We start from the raw sequence: 19,505 nt of genomic DNA, 5'->3' as shown, positions 1-19,505 counted from the left end.
TATATATTAAAAATAAAAAAGCATAAATTATGCAAGTTTTTTTATTGTGCTATTCTTTTGAGTGATGATGTGAGTGGTTTTAAATAATCTTAACTATTTTTAAATGATTATATATCTCCAGGTTATTCTCTATATAAGAAAAGTCACTTTGTATAGCGCAATCTATAAATTATTATATTAAATTAAATTTATTTTGTTTTGTCTAATTATTTCTTAAAAAAATACATAGAAGATTTATAGAACAATTTTAAAAAAAATATTATCAATAGAGGAATGAATAATAAATGTGGAACATTTTAGGAGTGTTCTAATGTTATTACAAAATACTTAAGAAGTAAACTTTAAATCTAACTTAATCTTATAAGATCAAATCATCCGATAAAGTTTGCATCTATTTATTTATGAAATATTTTAATTTCTAATCGACATGAAATCTCTTTCACATGTTATATATGCATAACCCAAAAAACAACAAAGTTCATCAACACATATTATCAATCATCCATAAGCCGATTTTATAAGGTTGAGTTAGACTTATAACTTCTTAATATGGTATCAGAGCCATTTAGAGTCTATCTTAGCAGGAATTTGTTGGCTATAGATCTCGACGTGAGGATGTGTTGGAGATCTCACATCAAATATAAATAATGATATTTCATAATTTATAAGTAAGCGCAAACCTCATCTTATAAGTTCATTTTATAAAGTTAAGTTAAACTTAATGTATATCGAAGGGAAGAAGTGGAAGTGTTGACTTTCCTCCTTATGCATGTTGAGTTGAGTTGGTTTTTGTTTTTGGCAAAGAAAGAATGGTAACAAATATTTTGAGGAAGATATGATGTTTGGGGCAAAAGAAATATTTGCATGTCTTGCCTTCATTTCAACACTATGATTATGAGAATCAAGTGTGGCACAAATGCCTAGGGATGAGGATTGTTGTGTTGTTGTTCATGCATGTGATCACAATTGGGTCATTCAAGTTTCAACCAAGTGGGACAAGAAAACGTGCATGTTGTTGCCATATAGGGAACTTTCTTCCACATCTTCCTCCTCCTACTCTCTTCATATTAACCACTTTAACTTCTTACTATGGATTTTGGTACAAAATTAGTGGGTTATTTTATAATATTTTAAATTAATTCATAAATAATTTCACTACTAAATAATCATTAAATAAAAATCAAAAAGTTTAGATAAAAATAATTAGTTATTATATTAACTAAATTAGGTACTATTATAAAGATTAAAAATAATTACATATGGATCTCAAATTCGTTTGTAATAGTTACGTACAACAGTCTTACATACGGATTTTTGTCCGTAAATGATCTGTATGTAACTATGTTTTACATATGAATTTATTGTCTTACATACGAATTTGAGTTGGAGTTGTATGTAATATCAATTTTTTTTTGTAGTGTGCTATATAGACCTTATATAAGTATATATATTAATAATTTGTTAAGTTTCTAAAATAGTATATGATTTAGTTAATTAATATAATGATTAATTATTTTTTGTCTCTAAGATTAGTTTTTATTTAATAATTATCTTGTAGTGTAAATAAATAAAAGAGTTTATAAAAAAAGAATAAGAAGATTAAATGTTAGTTTTTAATGCTTTGTTGAACTTCGTATATTTTTGTTGTTGTAAGAAACATTGTAACATTTAAAATCAAATTCTAAAAGATTGTAATTGGATTTTTAATCTTCCTTTTTAATAGTAAAATATGAGAATTATAGAACTTTTGCATTTAAGTAAGAAAATGTTAAAAATAATGTGTCATAGTGTGATATAAAAAAACAATAAGATAGTGGATAACCTTATTAAGAGTCATTTTTATAGGTTGATTTAACAAAATTAAATGTTTCATATTATATTAACCTTAATACAAGAGATTATCTTAACAAAATTTATCAAATGTTTCATATTATATTATTCTATTATCATTGATGTGATAGATATAATATTATTATTTTTAAATGATAACAAATTAAATAATAATGTGAGAATCTGAATGTCTAATGTTGAGGTGTTGAATTTTACACATTATCAATATAAAAAAATTATTATCACTTAGTTAAAGATTAACGTAAGGTGTCAGCCTAACTATGTCAAGTCCTAACATAGAAAACTTTTTATAAAAAAAATTATTATTAAAAATTCTTATATATATTATCATTTTAAATGCATCAAACTGTTGGAATTATATATACATATTACCAATTTTTAAAAAATTACAATTTTTTTGGTAAAAAAAATTAAACCCTTTATCACTTAAATTAAACGAAGGTGTTATTTTTTCCACTATAATTGATTATTAGATTCTTCAGTTCGAGAAAAACATTACTTTCATTTTGAAAAAATAATATAAAAGGTAATTTTAATTTTTTTTTCGTAAAAAAAAACCCATTGATTACATCATGTTTCTATCTTTGGTTAAATTTTTATTTCGTAATTATTAAGGTGTGGTATTTATTTGTTAAACAATGAAAGAAAAAAAAGGAAATTAATTAATTTATAATTTACAAAAAGTAATTTGTCCAAATTATCATATTTAAGTTTTTTAAAATTTGATAATTTTTATTTGTGTATGAGGTAATCTTAATTTATGAAAATATTTATATAATTTTTTCTTATATATTTTTTTTATGGAAAAAGTTAGTTTTCAACCAAATAATTTTAAATTTTCAATATTTTTTTACCAAAATTACTTATCAAAGCTGTCTTTGAGCTAATTTATTCTTTTTTATTGTTGGACTATCACTCTTTGTATTGAAGTTTGTCCAATTAAATCTGAGTTTGACCTAAAAAGTTGGTGATTGTGTTCTAAGTCTTTTGGTTCTTGTTTAATATTTGGTAATTTATTTTTTTATCCATTGGTGTTAAAGCTAATTAGCTAGATTTTGAATTTCAAAAAGAAAGATTTGGGGAGAGATTAGGGTTAGGGTTAGGGTTAGGGTTAGGAAGGTAGAGACTATAGAATAGGAGAAGATGTTGGGAAAAGATACCAAACATATGGTCCTAATAATGTTCATCATTGTTTTCAAGAAAAACACAAAGTTGGTCTCTCAATTAATTACTTGGTAAAAATGGATGTTCTTTTTATTGTGGCATACATAAATATTATTACAAGATTTATAATTTAAAATAAAAAATTTGATAATATTAACATGGTATAATTATGGTATAATTAGTATTTTTATTAGAATAGATTCTAAATTACTCGAATATTATTAAAAAGTTAAATAATATTTAAATTATATTATAAGATAATTAGTATTATATTAATTAAATTAAGTTAAATATTATTTTATACATTAAAAGATTATTAATATTTAAAATAATTTTTATTATTAATAAAAATTTATAAAATAATTTTCAATTGATATAACATTATTAATAACAAAATTTATTTTAAATATTAATAATATTTTAATTTATAAAATAATATCCAACTTAATCGATATAATAATTGATTTTTTTCTTTAAATTGATATTTAATATTTTTCTTATGTTATTTTATTTGATTAATTTATAAAATAAAATTTACTTTCTTATTTATGTGTTATAATTTAATCATATTTTTAATTAATATAAAATCTTCAATATTAAAGAAGAACAAAATGCAACAATTAAAAATAAATAAGAGGGACAAATACAACAAATCTCATTAATTATTAATTTTTCATTATTTTTAACCAAACAAACAAAGTTAATTTTCTTATTTTTAAGGTCTTCAATTAATTTATATGATTGATGGATGAGACATTAGACATGCAAAAAATCAAAGCAAAAAATGGTAGGCACATGTCATGAGAACAAAAGTCTTCCATCAACATGCATGATTTGATATAGGTCACTAGCTCATACATAGCTATAACCTATTTTGTAAAATTAATGTCTAAACCTAATTTATTATTTTTTAACCTTTTTTTTTTAAATTAGTATGATTATTTTAAAGTGTTTTTTCACCTTTTTTCTATTAAAAACTCGTTTCATGTATAAATATGTTAGCATGTTAAATATTGGATAGACCACCATTTTAAAAATGTTACTAACATGTTTACTCATCGATTAGTGAAAAATTAAACTAAAATTAAAAGAAAACTAATTTTAAAAGCTAAAATTCAGTCTAAATTGCAAACTAAAATTTAAAAACTAAAATTAATTGTAATGTTTAGAATTTTTAAAACTTACAACCAAACAACAAAAGGATTTGGCTGATTAAATAAAGATCCAATAATATATACTAGTATTTTTATTATGTTATTTTGTTTTAATGAGTTAACTAGTTGCAATTATTCTTATACGACTTAAAAAAAAGTCAACAAACTTATCAAATAGTGTGGATTGTGATGAGATGAAAATATAATTTTGTTTACATAAAAAATATAAATTTCAATGTTTTTAATTTTCTTGAAGATAAAAAAAATATTTTAACCAAATTTTTTGGATATTATAACTATTTTAAAACCCATTTTGTGTTACAACAATTTAATAATTCTAAATAATATTAAATATTAAATCAAATTATTTAATTAAAATATAAATTATCTTTTTTGTTAAATATATAAAGAGACTCTAAGTTTAAAATATTCAATGTATTCTCCATACTAATGATATAGACCTAAAACCGATTAATATCCGCTCCTTTTAAGTGTAGTAAGTCTTGAGTGTCAAGACATATAACTTTTAGGAGTTGAATTACAAACCATATTCGTAAAGATAATTTCACCAAAATAGACATATTTTCTCGAAAAAATGAGATTTGAAAAATCACATACTTAAGTTAACCACCACATCCATAACAATCTAATTAGTTTGTCTAAGACATCATCCAATGTTTGAGTTGAATATAATTTGACGATATACAATCCCTAGTATCGACGCCAAAGGACATAGAGACTAAAACATCTAAATGCTTTTTAAGTTTTTTTCTACCTATATTGCATGTATAATGCTTGAATATGTATGCAATTAGTATCCAAGACACTTTAGAAAAAGTTGAGGTGTTTATAGCTAATGTAAATCTAATCAATTGTAAATCCTTTGAAGATTGAAATGAATGGACAAATTGTCGATGATGAACTTAACTTGATAAATAAGTATGACACACCATCACTCAAATAATAAATAATACAATTTTAACAACTAACTATAATAAAATATTTTCATTCAACAACTTAATTAAATTTAATTACATTTCAGTCTAGTATTGGCATGTTCATAATTAAACTTTATCAATTATTTTCCATTTGAAAAAGCATAACATAACATTGTACCAAAACTAAACCAAATTACTTTAAATTTGTTAAACAAATTTTCAAAGTTAAAAAAAATCTCAATTTTATCAATCATTAATTTTAAAATTAGTACATGCATAAGTTTAAAATTTATGTAAGTAACCATGTAATTCAATTATAATTTTACACATATACAAGCCCACACTCAACTTATATCAACTTAGGATTCAAACCCAAAGTTTCGGTACTTAAGTTTTAGAATGATACTTTTAGTATCAACATAGTTCTAATATTAAGTTGCATACTCATGCTTAAAATGAAATTTTTTATATAAAAAAATAAAATGTATGAGATTTATTTTTTTTTACGTTAAAAGTACATCTAATCCTCAAAACATGTTAAATTTTGGCTTAATTATAATTTTGGTCTTATTTTTTAAAAATCCGTAATTTTGATCATAATTTTTTTATGATTTACAAACTAAATTAATCAATATTATTTTAATTTATTAAAATATATAAAAAAATATTAAGCATAAAATTTTTCTGTAATTGTGTAAGAGTGTGATGAAGCTTCTTTGGTTTTGGTTGAATATGAAGTAATGAGTGAGAGAGAGTAACTAACTTTCTCACTGTGATGGAGTCTTACGGTCCTCTTCTAGAGAAGACCCGAGTGCCTCAACCGGGGCTCCAAAAGCTCGCGGTTGAATCCATTTTCTCGAAGCTTCGATCCGCGCCGAAGCATCTCGACCCGGAATCCGAACCCGGAAGACGCGCCATTTTCCTCTGCCTCACCTCGCCGTCTCCTCACGTCGTCGACCACTCCGTCCGCCTCCTCTGCCGCCTCGCCGCCGACTCAGTCGTCCCCGTCGCGCGCGCCTCGCTCGAGCTCCAGGCCGCGCTCGAAGGCTCCGACCCGAAACTCGTGCCTGTGTTCGTCAAGGGATTGGGCTTCCTCGCTCGCCACGAGTTCCGCAACAATGCCTCTTCACATTCCGCTTCTTCCCACACTCATCCGTTCGTTAGGGTTAGCCACTTACCACACTCACCACACTCAACGTGAAAATTATTCCGCCTTCGGAAATTGACTGAGTTGAATTCATTTTAAGTAGTTTTTCTTTGTGTTGGATAAAAAATATACTATAAGATTTGGTTCTCATTTGCTTTTGTGATGAAATCATGAGAATTCAGAATCACGTTTGATCAAAATATTTGCGAAATTAATTTCATCCAGAGGCCGAAGAAGCTGAAAGATAGAAACTTGATTATAATTACTGAAATGAGTGTGAGTTTGTTTTAAATTGAGGAAGTTCAGTGAAAGAAAATAATTGGGAAGGACATGGAGAGGGAGAGTGATATTTTCATGAACTATTTGATTTATGTGAATTATGTTATTGGTTAGATAGAGAAAGTTGTGTTGTGATGGATCAGTGTTATCATGTGCAAACATTGTTGTTTGTAGTTGACAAGAGAGCAAAAGAATAAACCCTGAGAATTTTGTATAACTTGATGCACTAGTTAACTTCACGAGCAAGGTTCCAAAGAATGGCTGTGACTGTGAATGTGCCCTCATTGACTGCATTTGCCTGCAATTTCTCACAATGTTAAGGATCGCGAAGAAATCATCACTGCAAGTGCTATGTGAAACCTTGCTCCTGACCTTGAATGAAGTTTGATATTTTATTTAATGTTTGGCAGGTGTTGTTGTGCCGGCCAGAGGTTCAGTCTGAACTTCTGCAGCAGGTGTTGCTGTTTATGTTGCAGAATAAGCAGGTGGGAATGGTGCGCGTTTGTGAGTTTTTAAGGCCGTTGTTGGATGTCTCAATCATAAAATTGTTAGTTTTGGAGTCATCCTCTTCCTCGTTTGCCATGCAACTGGTATCGTCTATGGTGACTTTCTGTTGCTCTTTTCCACATGACTCCATGCCTGTTTTTAAGCTGCTAATTGAGTGCCTTAAGTATCTTCCGCATGAGGGATCCGAAGTAAGTGTAATACGAGAATAAGCATTGGATATGTTGTGTTAAATTAGTTCTTTGTTCGTTTTGTTTTATTAGTTTAGTGATAGGTGGAGTGAAATGATTATCTTGTTGCTGTTTTGTTTTCGGACCTTCCCAGGACTACAGGAAATTAATATTTATTGTAGAACATATGGTGGAGGCATATATAGTTGTACTGAAATCTTTGGCTGGAATGAAATCAGTATGTCCCTTGTAATTTAAACTTCTCATTTGCGTTCCTTCCTTTTATGATGATGTTTTCTACTTCAATTTAATTAATGCCTTGCCCTTGTATTTTTGTTGATCCCTGTTAGCAGCTGATAACTGAAGCTCAACTGTGTGCTGTTGAATTTCTGGAAACAGTTCTTTCTCTATCTACATGTCTTCAATGGCACCCTGGTGGTCATGAGCCCGTATGTGAACTCTTTATGCGCTTGTTAACTGTACAGAAAGATATTGGGTTAGCATGGTTACCTGGTTTGTCATCAACTATTGTATCATTATTCATAATCATTGTTCAATCAGAACTTGAACACGAACAAATTTCTATACTGAAACTCCTTCTCTTGATCCTGAAGTGGAAATATGATAGTGGTATGTTTTCTATAGCTGTCTTGATTTTGAGGTTTAAGCATGCATGCAAGTCCAATGCACTTTCATTTTCCATCAAGTTCTAAGTCAATCTCTAAAGTGTTCATATTTCATATTTTCATGGAAAAGATGTTTATGAATTTTCCAGGATACTGCTCTTGCATACCCTTTCTTTGTCTAGTTGCAAAGAATTGGGTTCAGGATTGTAGGCGGTACTTGGCACTAGGGCTAAGTTTACAATATGCACACCACCTGTATATAATTCCACTGAAACATTTCTTTTTGACTCCTGCTGTAAAATGCTCTCTGCTCGAATTCATAAAATAATCCCTCTAATTATGCTCATTTGATACTGCTGTTAGTATCATCATTTTTTATAACTTATTTATTGTTAACGATGCAGATGCTGCTATAAGCAGGACTGAATTCTCTTTATTATTTGAAGAGACTTTGTTTCTTCTTCCCATTCTTAGTCTCATGTCTTCCCCTTCCAAATCTGTTAAAGGATTGGCAACTGATTTACTTCACCTTTTGGAGAAGCTCCTTGCCAACATGTTTGTGGCTCCAAAAGATAAACTAATCCTTGAGGAGGGAGTTCATTATCTCAGCACGCCAGGAATTATAGTTTTCAGACTTTTGCGTCATCTGTGGTATCAGGTATTTTGTCTGGGATATCATTTTTCTGTTTAAACGTTTATTTATATTATCTATGCAAATTGTATATACATTTTGACAGAAGCATTTATATGCTGTAGTACTATATGTAAACTCACAATTTATGTGACCAGGAAAGGGCAGTAAAATAGTATATTGTACCTATATCTAGTTTTCTACCCCAGCAATAATAGACTTTAAGAAATATGTATATGTTTTTTCAGGATGGAGAATCTTCTTCCAGAACTTCCCTTCTGAAGTTGACTTTACCGGGATTGAATCAAAGTGAAATAATGTATGATAGACCAGCATCTTGGGTTTCCCATTTAAGAGGGTTCTGTCTGTCAATTGTTGACCAACGAAAATCTTCATTACCTCTCTCACATTCTCAGGAAGTGTTTTTGAATGGTATAACCTTTTAGCTTTTGTGAAATGGAGTTATAGTTGTGTTAAAGGGTGCAAGAAATTAATGTTATTTCAATGTCTGCCTTGCAGAGATGCCCTTGTTACTCAGTTCTGTTCTCAATGTTTTATTGATACACCCATCAATGGGGGCTGCTTCTGTCGATTCTTTGTCTTCCATTGCCATTATGGATCCCAAACTAGGAGTTCCTTTGTTGCTAACAATTATGTTTTACAGTAATATATTCAGAAGAAATGATGTCAATTGCCATGATATGCTGGTAATTTCTCCATTTTGTAGTGACACTTATTGCATGTCTTACCTTGTTTTTTTGTCTCCCATTATATGTACATTATTTTTCTTCCTCTGTTGTTTTTTGGTTTTTTTTGCAGTTAAAAGTTTTTGAAATGCTGCCATCACTTGCTTCACACTCGGCAATGATTCCACTTGTTGTTCAAACTATCCTGCCAATGCTTAACAAAGACTCAAAAGTGTGCGTACACCCGCTAGATTGTGTAAATGTGTATTTTGTTTGGTTCTTTTAAAAATATATTATTATTATTATTATTATTATATTATTCTTGCTCATTAGTATCCTGTTTTTGGAGAGATGATGTGTACCATTGAGGTCCCTTTTTTAGCATTGAGTATAACATAAAAATGTAATCAAAGTATGTGAATTCTGAGCTGCTTTTGTTTTTAGTTGGAAAATGGAACATAATGACATCCAAAAGCCAATTTTGTATTTATAATTTCTGCTTTTCCTTTGTATTACTTTCAGGAGCCTTACTGGTTTTTGAATATTCTTTGCAAATGACATATCCCTTCTGTACTTGTGCCCGTAAATATAAGTACAAATCTAGTGCTCCGGATACGGTAGTATAGCCTAAATCTTCTTCTTCTTCTTCCTCAAGTCCCCATGGTGGAGGATGTTTGGTTTTTAAGATAGAAAATTCGTTGTGGTGCTTAAATGTCATCTTGGCCTTGAAACTAAAATATGGTCATTTTGCATTCTTAAAAATATTAAATATATATGCAATTTAGCTTTAAATACTTTTCCTCAACATGCAGCTCATTACATTCTACGGCAACTAGATTGCTTTGTCGAACCTGGGAGACTAATGATCGAGCCTTTGGGAGTTTACAGGTGAGCTTTTCACTCTACACTTTCCTGTATTTTCCATTGCAACAAATATTATTTTAGGCGGACATGTATTCATAACTATTTTATGCTGAAGATGAGATGACTTGAAATTTTGTAATTGATCGAAGAAATGTAATTGTGAACTCAATAAAATTGTAACTGTTTGTGAAAAGTTTTCTCAAGTAAATTTAAACACATTGAAATGGTGCTAGTATTCCGTTCTGTAACTCTATTATTTATTAAGATGTGCTACATATGATTAATATTTCCATTGTTCTTAAGAGTAGAATTTATTTCTAGAAAATTTATTTGTAGATAAATAAAGTAAATAACTTATTTTCTAAGCTTTTTACTTGGCTTTGATGATTAAAATCTGAGATAACTCCTGACATATTGATAAACGGTTAGTCCAAACTGTTTTTGAATTGGAAAGCTAGCTGCTAGAGTTAATGTATTTATTTATTCTTAAATTTGTTTGCATTTAAAATTGTTTGATATCTAGAAGTTAACATAGAAGTAGCAAGAATAATAGTTGCTTTTTTGCAAAAGATCCACACTTTTCTCATATTTTTGGAGAGGACATATTCACCCAAGCAAAGTTCAAACTTAAATCCACAATTCTTTGATGCTAAGTAAACAGTTCTTACACATAAAACCACAATTCTTTCTGTACTGTGATATATTCTTGTGAATCCATGAAAAGGACACATAAAAAGGTTTTCTATAAATTTATGTACAATCTGACAGTTTGGCATTTTGTCTGTCTCATTCTTTCTAACTTTTGTCCATGCAACATATTTCTTAGATTTTTATTGAGGATTGAAATTCCAATTTTATTTGAGTATTTTACAGTCCCTGGCCATGTCTTCAAAATCTTACTACAGTAAATTTTTCCTATATATATATATATTTTACATTTGTCTCTATCTAGGGTGTCTTGCTCCCTAAAGGGTTCACCAATTTCACATCTGAGAGAGAAATCTGCATCAGCATGGCTGCTTCCATTCGAGATGTTTGCCATAGAAGTCCTGATAGGGGTGTTGATCTCATCTTGTCTGTTTCGGTATGCTCTGCCTGTACTGTTTTCTTGATTTTCTTTTTGCAGTGCATCCTTTGATGAGAAATTACGGTTTAACAGTCTTGCATTGAGAACCAAGATCGTGTAATTAAAGCTCTAGGCTTGCAAAGCCTTGCCTTCCTGTGTGAAGCTGATGTGATTGGTAATTTTCTAAACATATTTGTGGAACAATACTATACCAAGGAATAGTAATTTATGCATTTACAATTGTTTGATACCAGATCATGTTCAATTTATTTGTTAAATAGCATTCTGATCTGATATGTTGACTTCTTTAGATTTTTACACTGCATGGGATGTCATTGCAAAGCATGTGCAAGGTTACAAAGATGATCCTATTCTTGCTCATAGGTAAGCATGTCTAAGATTCCTCTGCATACACTTATACGTTGTCGACATAGATTATAATAATGATGGTGGTGAATTATAGAAAATGAAAAATTAGAAGTTATATCCCAACTCATCAAGTGACATTGACAACTTCAGAATTTTTCATTCTTGAGGATCATGAATTTTCTTAAATAAAATATTGCTTTACGTATTTATCTTCTTCCAGTTAATAATATTTGATTCTGTGTAGTATTTAGATTGAGGTGTTCTTTCTCCATAAATTAATATATAATTTCCTAGTTTAAATTGTCATTCTGTTGTCTCATTAAAAGATATTTCCTGTATTATGGCAGCCTTTGCCTTCTGCTAAGGTGGGGTGCAATGGATGCAGAAGCATATTCAGAAGCATCAAAGAGTGTGCTTCCAATTGTTTGGAATGTAGTTACCTCCAGTCAAGATAGACAGTGGGCAAAAGCAAGAATTTCAGCCCTGGAGTCACTTTCCCAATATGAAGTATATCCACTGATACCAATGTTGCTCTTCTGCATGAGTGGACTGTTATTTTATTGAATGAAAGAGTAATTTACACTTGTTCCTTTAATATTGTTTTGCTGTCACTTTCCAGCTATCCCAACTTGAAAATAGTATTCCAGATTTCAAGAAAATGATTTTAGAGTTGTTCTTTTCTGAAACAAGCCCCAACGTTCTCAAGGCTATGGAGGATTTTCATGTCAAGATAATAGCATATGAGCACATGTAAATACTGCATCCTACAATTTACTTATATAGGATGGTGTAATCTTAGTATGATTGAATTTGTTATTTTTTATATCCATTTGCCTTAGAAATCGCCGAAGACTAGTCAAGGAAAAAAGAGTTACAGGAAGCAAGATTGAAAAATTGATGAATGTATTTCCACAGGTTATATTCTCTTCAGGTATGGTGGTATCAGCTTTCCATTGTGTTCTTTTCCCAAGAATTCTTGCAAGAAAAAATTCAGATCTGATGGTTGAAAAAATAAAATGAAATGCTTAAATCAAGTCTTTTGTTACCAATAGCTCTTATCAGACTCTGTCTGGTTTAATATAATGATTTTCTTGTGTTATTTGCATACGCCTTGATCTTAAGCAACTATTTACAGGAAAGATAAAGGAAACTAGAGAATTACCTGGTGCCGCTTTAATATGTTTTTCTTTCACTCCTAAAGATGTGAATGAACATCAAGCATCCAAAGTAAGATTTTGACAGTTAAATATAATCGGATTAGATTTGAATGAACTTTTGATCTGATATTATAAGTATTCAGAGGTTAAGAGATGTACATACTGGGTATGAAATTGCTCTAGTGGAAGTAGCTGCTTCTCTTCAGCTCTCAAGAAATATCTTGCTTGCGCTGATGGCACTGCAGTCATGGAAAGGCTTTGTGCGACGTTGGATGAAGGCTTACACACTGTCATATGATGCTAAGGCACAATTGAGTGTCCTAGATAAAACTTCTAAAGCTGCTAGTGACATTTTGAAGGTCAAGATTGGTCTTTTGTCATTATAAACCATCCTTTTTACCCATTTATCAGTTATTTGTATTGAATGCACAAGTTTGTCATGTCTGATTCAGGTTTTGTTACATGCTTTTTGTGCAGAGTATGATGGCTATGGCAGATGAGGCTATACCTAGAGCTGCTGAAAATATTGCACTGGCTATCGGTGCACTTTGTGTGGTGAGAAGGTTTTCTATGGTTATGCACTCATTTAAAATCTTTAAAGATTCTGCTTAATTATCATCTGTGCCACATGTTGGCATCTTAACATATACACTGTTTTCAAGATTATTGAACATGTAGTGAGTCAACTCTCTAATAATCTAGTTAGTAATGTAGCTTGTGTAATTAGCATAATAACATTTGCTTGCAACTAACTTTGGCCTTTCTATTGCCAGGTTTTGCCTCCTTCTGTTCACACAGTTAAATCTGCTGCTTCAAAGTTTCTTTTGGAATGGTTGCTCCAACATGAACATGAACACCGCCAATGGTCTGCTGCAATTTCTCTAGGATTAATCTCTAGTTGCCTTCATGTAACAGATCATAAACAGAGATATCATAACATCACCGGACTTCTTGAGGTATTCTTGTTCTCTATTTTTAATTAAAATTAAGTGCCGATGAAAGTAAGTTTGAATATCAAAAAAGCTATAACATTTTTTATGAATTTCTCTTGACATTTTAGATTAATCACAAGTGTTTATGGAACTTTTCATAAGTTCACCTTTTTCGCTTAGATTTTATGAATCAAAAGCTTTTTGGAGGTTCTATACATTTATGGGATTATATTAAGAGGTTGTAAGAATGCTATTACACACATGAAGGCTAAAGTCAGAGTTTTAAATGGATTATCCTGTCAATTTTTATTATTTTTTTTCAATTTGGTTCACTCTTGAGAGAAACTTGTTGATAAGATTTTCTGGCATTGCATTTAAGTGATTGTATGAACTTCCAGGTTCTTTTTGATGGCAGAAGTTCCCTTGTAAAAGGAGCATGTGGTGTTGGATTGGGTTTTTCTTGCCAAGATCTTCTTACTAGGGTTGAAACTTCTGTTACCTCTACTGTGATGAAAGAAACAGAGAAGATTCCAGAATCTGAATTGCTAGGAAGAATTATTACGGCCTTAGCTACAATGATACAACAGAAAACTCGATGTTCTTCTGATGTTTTACACAGTCTATGTTCTTGCTTTCCACTGGGTTCATATGACATAAGCAGTAAAGCATATGAACAGATATCTGACAACACCGAAGACTTGGAAGAAGATATCTGGGGTGTTGCTGGACTTGTTCTGGGTCTAGCTAACTCCATTAGTGCAATATACAGAGCTGGAGAGTTGGAGACAGTTATTAAGATAAAGAACTTGGTAATATCATGGCTTCCATATGTGCATTCACTAGTTGAAATAAAAACTTTTGTAGGGAAAGAATCTGAAATTGTTTTAGCACTAGGGTCCTGTATTGCACTTCCCACTATAGTAGCTTTTTGCCAGAGAATGGAATTGATGGATGATGCTGAGTTGGAGCACATTGTGATTGCCTATAAAGAGTTGATTTCCGAGTTAATTTCTGTGAAAAAGTCTGGCATTTTGCACCATAGTATGCTGATGGCATCATGTGCTGGAGCAGGGACTGTACTTTCTTGTATATTGAATGAAGGTGTTTACTCCATTGAGGCTCAACACGTTAAATGTTTACTGGAACTGTTCAGGAAATGTTACGTGAATCCTTTCCCTTCTCTTGTTCATCTTGGTGGCATGCTAGGAGTTGTTAATGCTATAGGAGCAGGTGCAGAAATTTTGGTCAATATGAATTTTCCAAAGTACACTAGGCAATCTGATTATCAGAAGGTAATTTACCTTTTTGATAAAAATTGATACCAGCTATCTCATCGTATTAGTTATTTTTTTCTTGCTTCATATTTAAATATCTTACTATTTAAAAAACAGGAGTCTTCCTCTGTAATGGGCCCTCTCCTATCAAGTTCTGATTTTGAACCATACTTGACATCATTGGTGCAAGAGTTGTTTCTTGTGGCACAGAATTCTGATACTCAGCAGCTACAACAGTTTGCTTCCTGGGTGCTTGCCTTCCTTCGACATCATTTATGGTCCAGGGAACTTTTGGGGGTTGATAGTGATAGCAGTGTAGCTGAAACTAGTTCAAAATCTGTTTCCCATAGTTTTTCTGAGAACAGTGTTGTTTTGAAGCTTAGTTTGTGGCTTATGGATTTCAAATACACTGAGGTAAATGTTTTATTTTGTATAAATTTTTATATGTATTTATTCATTTGCTTGCATTGGACTACTTTCCTTCCCATCTGTAACTCTTTTTTTCTGTTTATTCTCCTTTCTTTGTCCGATAGAAGGTGTGATCCTTTGCATTTAATGTCTAAGTTGATGCTTAATTTTTCTTTTTAGAATTATCTAAACAGATTTTCTTATCACGTTTGGGAGTTGAAAATCAAACTAACTACAAAAGTAGCTTAAAATCCATAAATCATTTAGTCATGATTATATATAAATTTGAAGTGTCCACTGGAAGCTAGTTGTGGGGATTTGAACTAAGTGTGTTTTTAGAAGTCTTATGAATGAATATAATATTACACTTTTTCGTGTACCCTTTTTAATTGCTGGCTTAAACAATAAAATCATCTTGATTTTTTGTTGATCTTGGTTATTCGATGATATTCATCATTGCATTATTTCTTACATGTTTTGTGCCATTGCGTAAACTGAATTCAACATAGTAACTACTTCTGCTTCTCCTATTTAATTATTTTTTTCTTTGATTTTGGCATGGGTGTATATGATAAACTTCCCTTGTACATCTATATTTTCTATTACAATAGTTTTATGATATGTTTTTTTGTTAGTACTTCTCATTTTTCTCTTATTTTGTCATCCAAATTCAGCCCGGAACTGTTGACACAGTCATTGCTGTATTAAGGTGTCTTTCTAGAGCTCCCAGGTTGCCAAGCTTGGATTGGGGCTCAATTATTAGGCGTTGTATGAGGTATGAGGTCAAAGTTGTTGAATTGCTACCCAAAGACTCTACTTGCAAGAATGGAACTCTTCGGGAGGAATCCACCATGTTTGCAATGGCTCATGCAAATCAATTTGATTCGCTTCTAACTTTTCTTGATGAGCTATCTGACTTTTCCAGATTGAGAACACTTGAAATAAATCTGCAGTCATGTCTGCTAAACCATCTGGCAGACCTTGTAAAAGTATTTTCAAACTCCAGGCTTGAGAAACTATTTGGTGATGTGAGCAATCACTTATTGTCTTTTACTTCATATATAGAGTCGGGCACTTACCACAAAAGCTTGTTATGTATTTCATGCTGGAAAGGTCTCTATGAATGCCTGGACGAGGTTTCTGTGGATACATCTAGTCACATATCTCATATTGAGAGGTGCATGGAGGTTCTATTTACTTTATTACCGGCAGTTCAATCTTCTGTAAGTGTAGTGTCAGGGGATGTTAGTTCTGCAGAGGAATGGTCCGAGGCTGTAAGATGCTTAGGGAAGGCTCCAGAAAGTTGGCTATTGGATTTCTTGAAGGTATGGTGTCCATACATGATATATTGTACGATATCTCTTCATCCAACTTTCCCCTCAAGAAAAATATTTTGAGTTGTCACACAATAATAGTAGTAATCTTTTACAATATGTGATAATTTCTGTTGTTTGTTGCCTGTATTATGTTACGAGATGTTTTGTTGTTTACCTTAAGCTAATTCTTCTTGTTGTTGATTCAAACTAATTGAGGTCTAGCTTATTATTAGGTACGAATTGTCACTTTAAACCTGTGATCTATGCTGACAGTTGCAATCCACAGGTTTCACATGAGGAGTTTGTTCAGAGTGCTGGAAAATCTATTGAAATCCAGAAAAAGGTTTGTGCTAAGATTAAGCTTGTGAAGACTGGTTCCCTTTCAGTGACTGAACTTGGAAAGATGAAATCCTACATTTTGAACTCCCAATCACAAGGTTAGTTTTCTGCTTTGGTACTCAATGTTTCTTTATTTTTTGGCAAAGGAAAGCTCATATCAGTTTGGGCTGAAATAATTGATTGTTCACATGTCAAATGTCAATACTATTGGTCTAATTTTTGCAGGACTCTGGGATATACTCTTTGAAGTTGTGGCAGCTTTGTACCGTGCGGAGGGAAGTATTAAAAAACAGTGGCTTATTGATGCTGTTGAAATTAGCTGCGTATCCAGTTTTCCTTCCACGGTAGTAGTTCCTTACTGATTATCACAACTTATTTGTAGTAACTTTCAGGCATATCATGGAAAAATTCAAAAAACTGAATTCAACAAGAATTGGTGTGCTATAAGGGTTGCATATTCTTTATTTGAAAAAGATTAATGCATTAATTTTCAGACATTCATTTGTTTTGGAGCTTACTTTGTGCAGGCACTGCAGTTTCTTGGTCTGTTATCTGCTTCATGCTGCAAGTATATGCCCTTTATGATCGTGGACCAACAAATGGTAGTGAATGATCTACCAGTCACCCTTGTGTCTCTTCTAGCAGACCAAAACTGGAATGTTGTTGCTGAGACTGTCACGTCGCACCTCTTTTCATCGACAGAACGCATATACAACTGGGCTGCGCAAATAGCAGACGGTTCCTATATTCCTGGTTCGCAACCCATAGATGAAAGTGAGAATCAAATGGCTGTTTTTCTGCTCAAAGTGATGCATCATACATGTGTATTACTTAAAAATTACTTGCCATTGGATAAGCAACTCCGGCTCTCCAGCATGGTTATTGCTCGAGATGGAAACTATAGTCCCCAAAATACAAGATTATGACACTGAAATTGTTGCATACTCAAAACAACACCCTCACTATCACCATGCTACACGCAGCACGACGTTCTTGGGAATTGAGCTTTGGCATTCATGGAATGTGGACAATTCTGAGTCATTTCTTCCATTCCTGATTCGGTTCCGAATTCAATTGAGAGAGGACACAGTGTTGAGCAGAAGCCAACCGTGTGGAATGTCTCTGACAAAGCATGGAGCTGTTCATACACATTTCAATGCATTAAAATTCGGCGGAAACATAATGCATGTTGTACCTTTATTTTTGTGTTCTTCTTACACATGTACTATAGTTCTAACCTTGGGGTTTTTCACCGAAATATGTAATGCATTTCGATTAGATTACACAAGAAAAATTATTGTGTTCCAAACCCTTGATTCCAAAGTTGAGTGAATGCTTCCATTGGAATGCCTAGTTTTTCTGTGACTTGATACAAATCCACGTAATGGTTGGAATCCTGAAAAAGTGTTCAAAAGTTGTTTTTATGAAAAAGTTCATTTAACTTTTTATACATTATATATGTGAATTTTTTAAAATGTAGAAAAGTGTTGGCTGTCTATTAAGTGCTGAAATTCCATACATCATAAAGTAGAAATAGAGGGATTATAAATTGTTATTAGGTAAGGAAGTTTCTTACAACCAGTTCAAAGTGTTTTGTTTCTCGATAAATTTGTTTCACAACTACTGTGTTGTTCTTCACATACTTGCTTGGTCTGGAGTGTTGTTGAGACTGTTCTCTAAGGCATGAAGTTATAAATAGAACCATAACATATTTTTTTTATACTCTAACAAATCACCCGCAAGAAATCTCCTTAGTTAGTTGCCTTGACCTTAGTAAGTTTTAATATTAAAGAAACTAGCATTTCTAATAAATTTCTCGACATTTTAGATGAAATGTAAGTGTTACTAAAACTTTTCATTGATTCACCCTTTTCCCCTTGATTTTTATGAATCAAAAGTTTTTTTTGGAGGTTGCAACACACTTTGTTCCAATTTGGTTCACTCTTGAGAGGAACTTGTTGATAAATTTTTCTTGCATTTTATGTCACTGGTTGTGTGAACTTCGAGGTTCTTTTGTATGGCAGAACTTCCCTTGTAAAAGGAGCATGTGGTGTTGGATTGGGTTTTTCTTGCCAAGATCTTCTTGCAAGGGTTGAAACAGTATGATGAAAGAAACAGAGAAGGTTCCAGAATCTGAATTACTAAGACTTATTACTGCCTTAATGATACAACAGAGAACTGTTATAGACAGTTTATGTTCATGCTAAAAAAAAAAGAAATAATAAAATGTCCAATTCACTAGTTGGAAAAAAAAGCAAACTTTCCAGAGAAAAGAGTCTGAAGTTAACATTACAACTAAACTTTTTTTTTAGAATAGTTGGTAACAATATAGTGATAGATTATGAAAAGAAACGTAGATGATAGAATAGTTTAAGATTTATTAATGAGTAAAAAAAAACTTTAGAAAATGAAACAATATGAAAACAATGTCATCTTACAGGTATTAAGGATTTTTTTATATATTAATACATATGTAAACATTTAATAAATTCGTAAAATTTATGAAATTAAAAATTATAGTAATTGAACTGAAGATGGAGTTAAAATAATAATAAAATGTCCAATTCACGTGCTAATTTTTAACGTGCTAAAATTTTATATTGAAGAACTTTAAAAAACAAGCCTTTCAT

At 31.4% G+C, this 19,505-nt stretch overlaps 1 protein-coding gene across 5 annotated transcripts; it reads left to right on the top strand.

Annotated features, from left to right (window-relative positions):
- Positions 1-5,795: 5,795 nt before the first annotated feature.
- Positions 5,796-18,228, top strand: LOC137836703 (protein RST1). Of its 5 annotated transcripts, none has more exons than XM_068645393.1 (25): positions 5,796-6,272; positions 6,944-7,228; positions 7,362-7,445; positions 7,561-7,837; positions 8,238-8,491; positions 8,713-8,896; positions 8,984-9,171; positions 9,284-9,384; positions 9,963-10,038; positions 10,967-11,098; positions 11,174-11,255; positions 11,392-11,464; positions 11,797-11,956; positions 12,069-12,199; positions 12,289-12,380; positions 12,585-12,676; positions 12,750-12,965; positions 13,084-13,161; positions 13,380-13,562; positions 13,937-14,830; positions 14,930-15,226; positions 15,895-16,545; positions 16,823-16,973; positions 17,101-17,219; positions 17,403-18,228. In XM_068645393.1, the coding sequence occupies exons 1-25, from the start codon at positions 5,883-5,885 to the stop codon at positions 17,799-17,801; spliced, it is 5,589 nt and encodes a 1,862-aa protein (XP_068501494.1). In that variant the 5' UTR covers positions 5,796-5,882; the 3' UTR covers positions 17,802-18,228. The 5 variants fall into 5 exon arrangements, with proteins under 5 accessions (XP_068501494.1, XP_068501492.1, XP_068501493.1 ...); XM_068645391.1 differs by having other exon boundaries at positions 5,810-6,272; positions 7,558-7,837; XM_068645392.1 differs by having other exon boundaries at positions 5,810-6,272; positions 7,558-7,837; positions 12,289-12,385; positions 12,590-12,676.
- The last annotated feature ends 1,277 nt before the right edge of the window (positions 18,229-19,505 follow it).

The sequence above is a fragment of the Phaseolus vulgaris genome, chromosome 4, assembly GCF_000499845.2.
Source record: "Phaseolus vulgaris cultivar G19833 chromosome 4, P. vulgaris v2.0, whole genome shotgun sequence".
Classification (NCBI taxonomy): Eukaryota; Viridiplantae; Streptophyta; class Magnoliopsida; order Fabales; family Fabaceae; genus Phaseolus; species Phaseolus vulgaris.
Note: the sequence above shows the minus strand (reverse complement) of the source record. Positions and strands in the feature narration are given on the sequence as shown.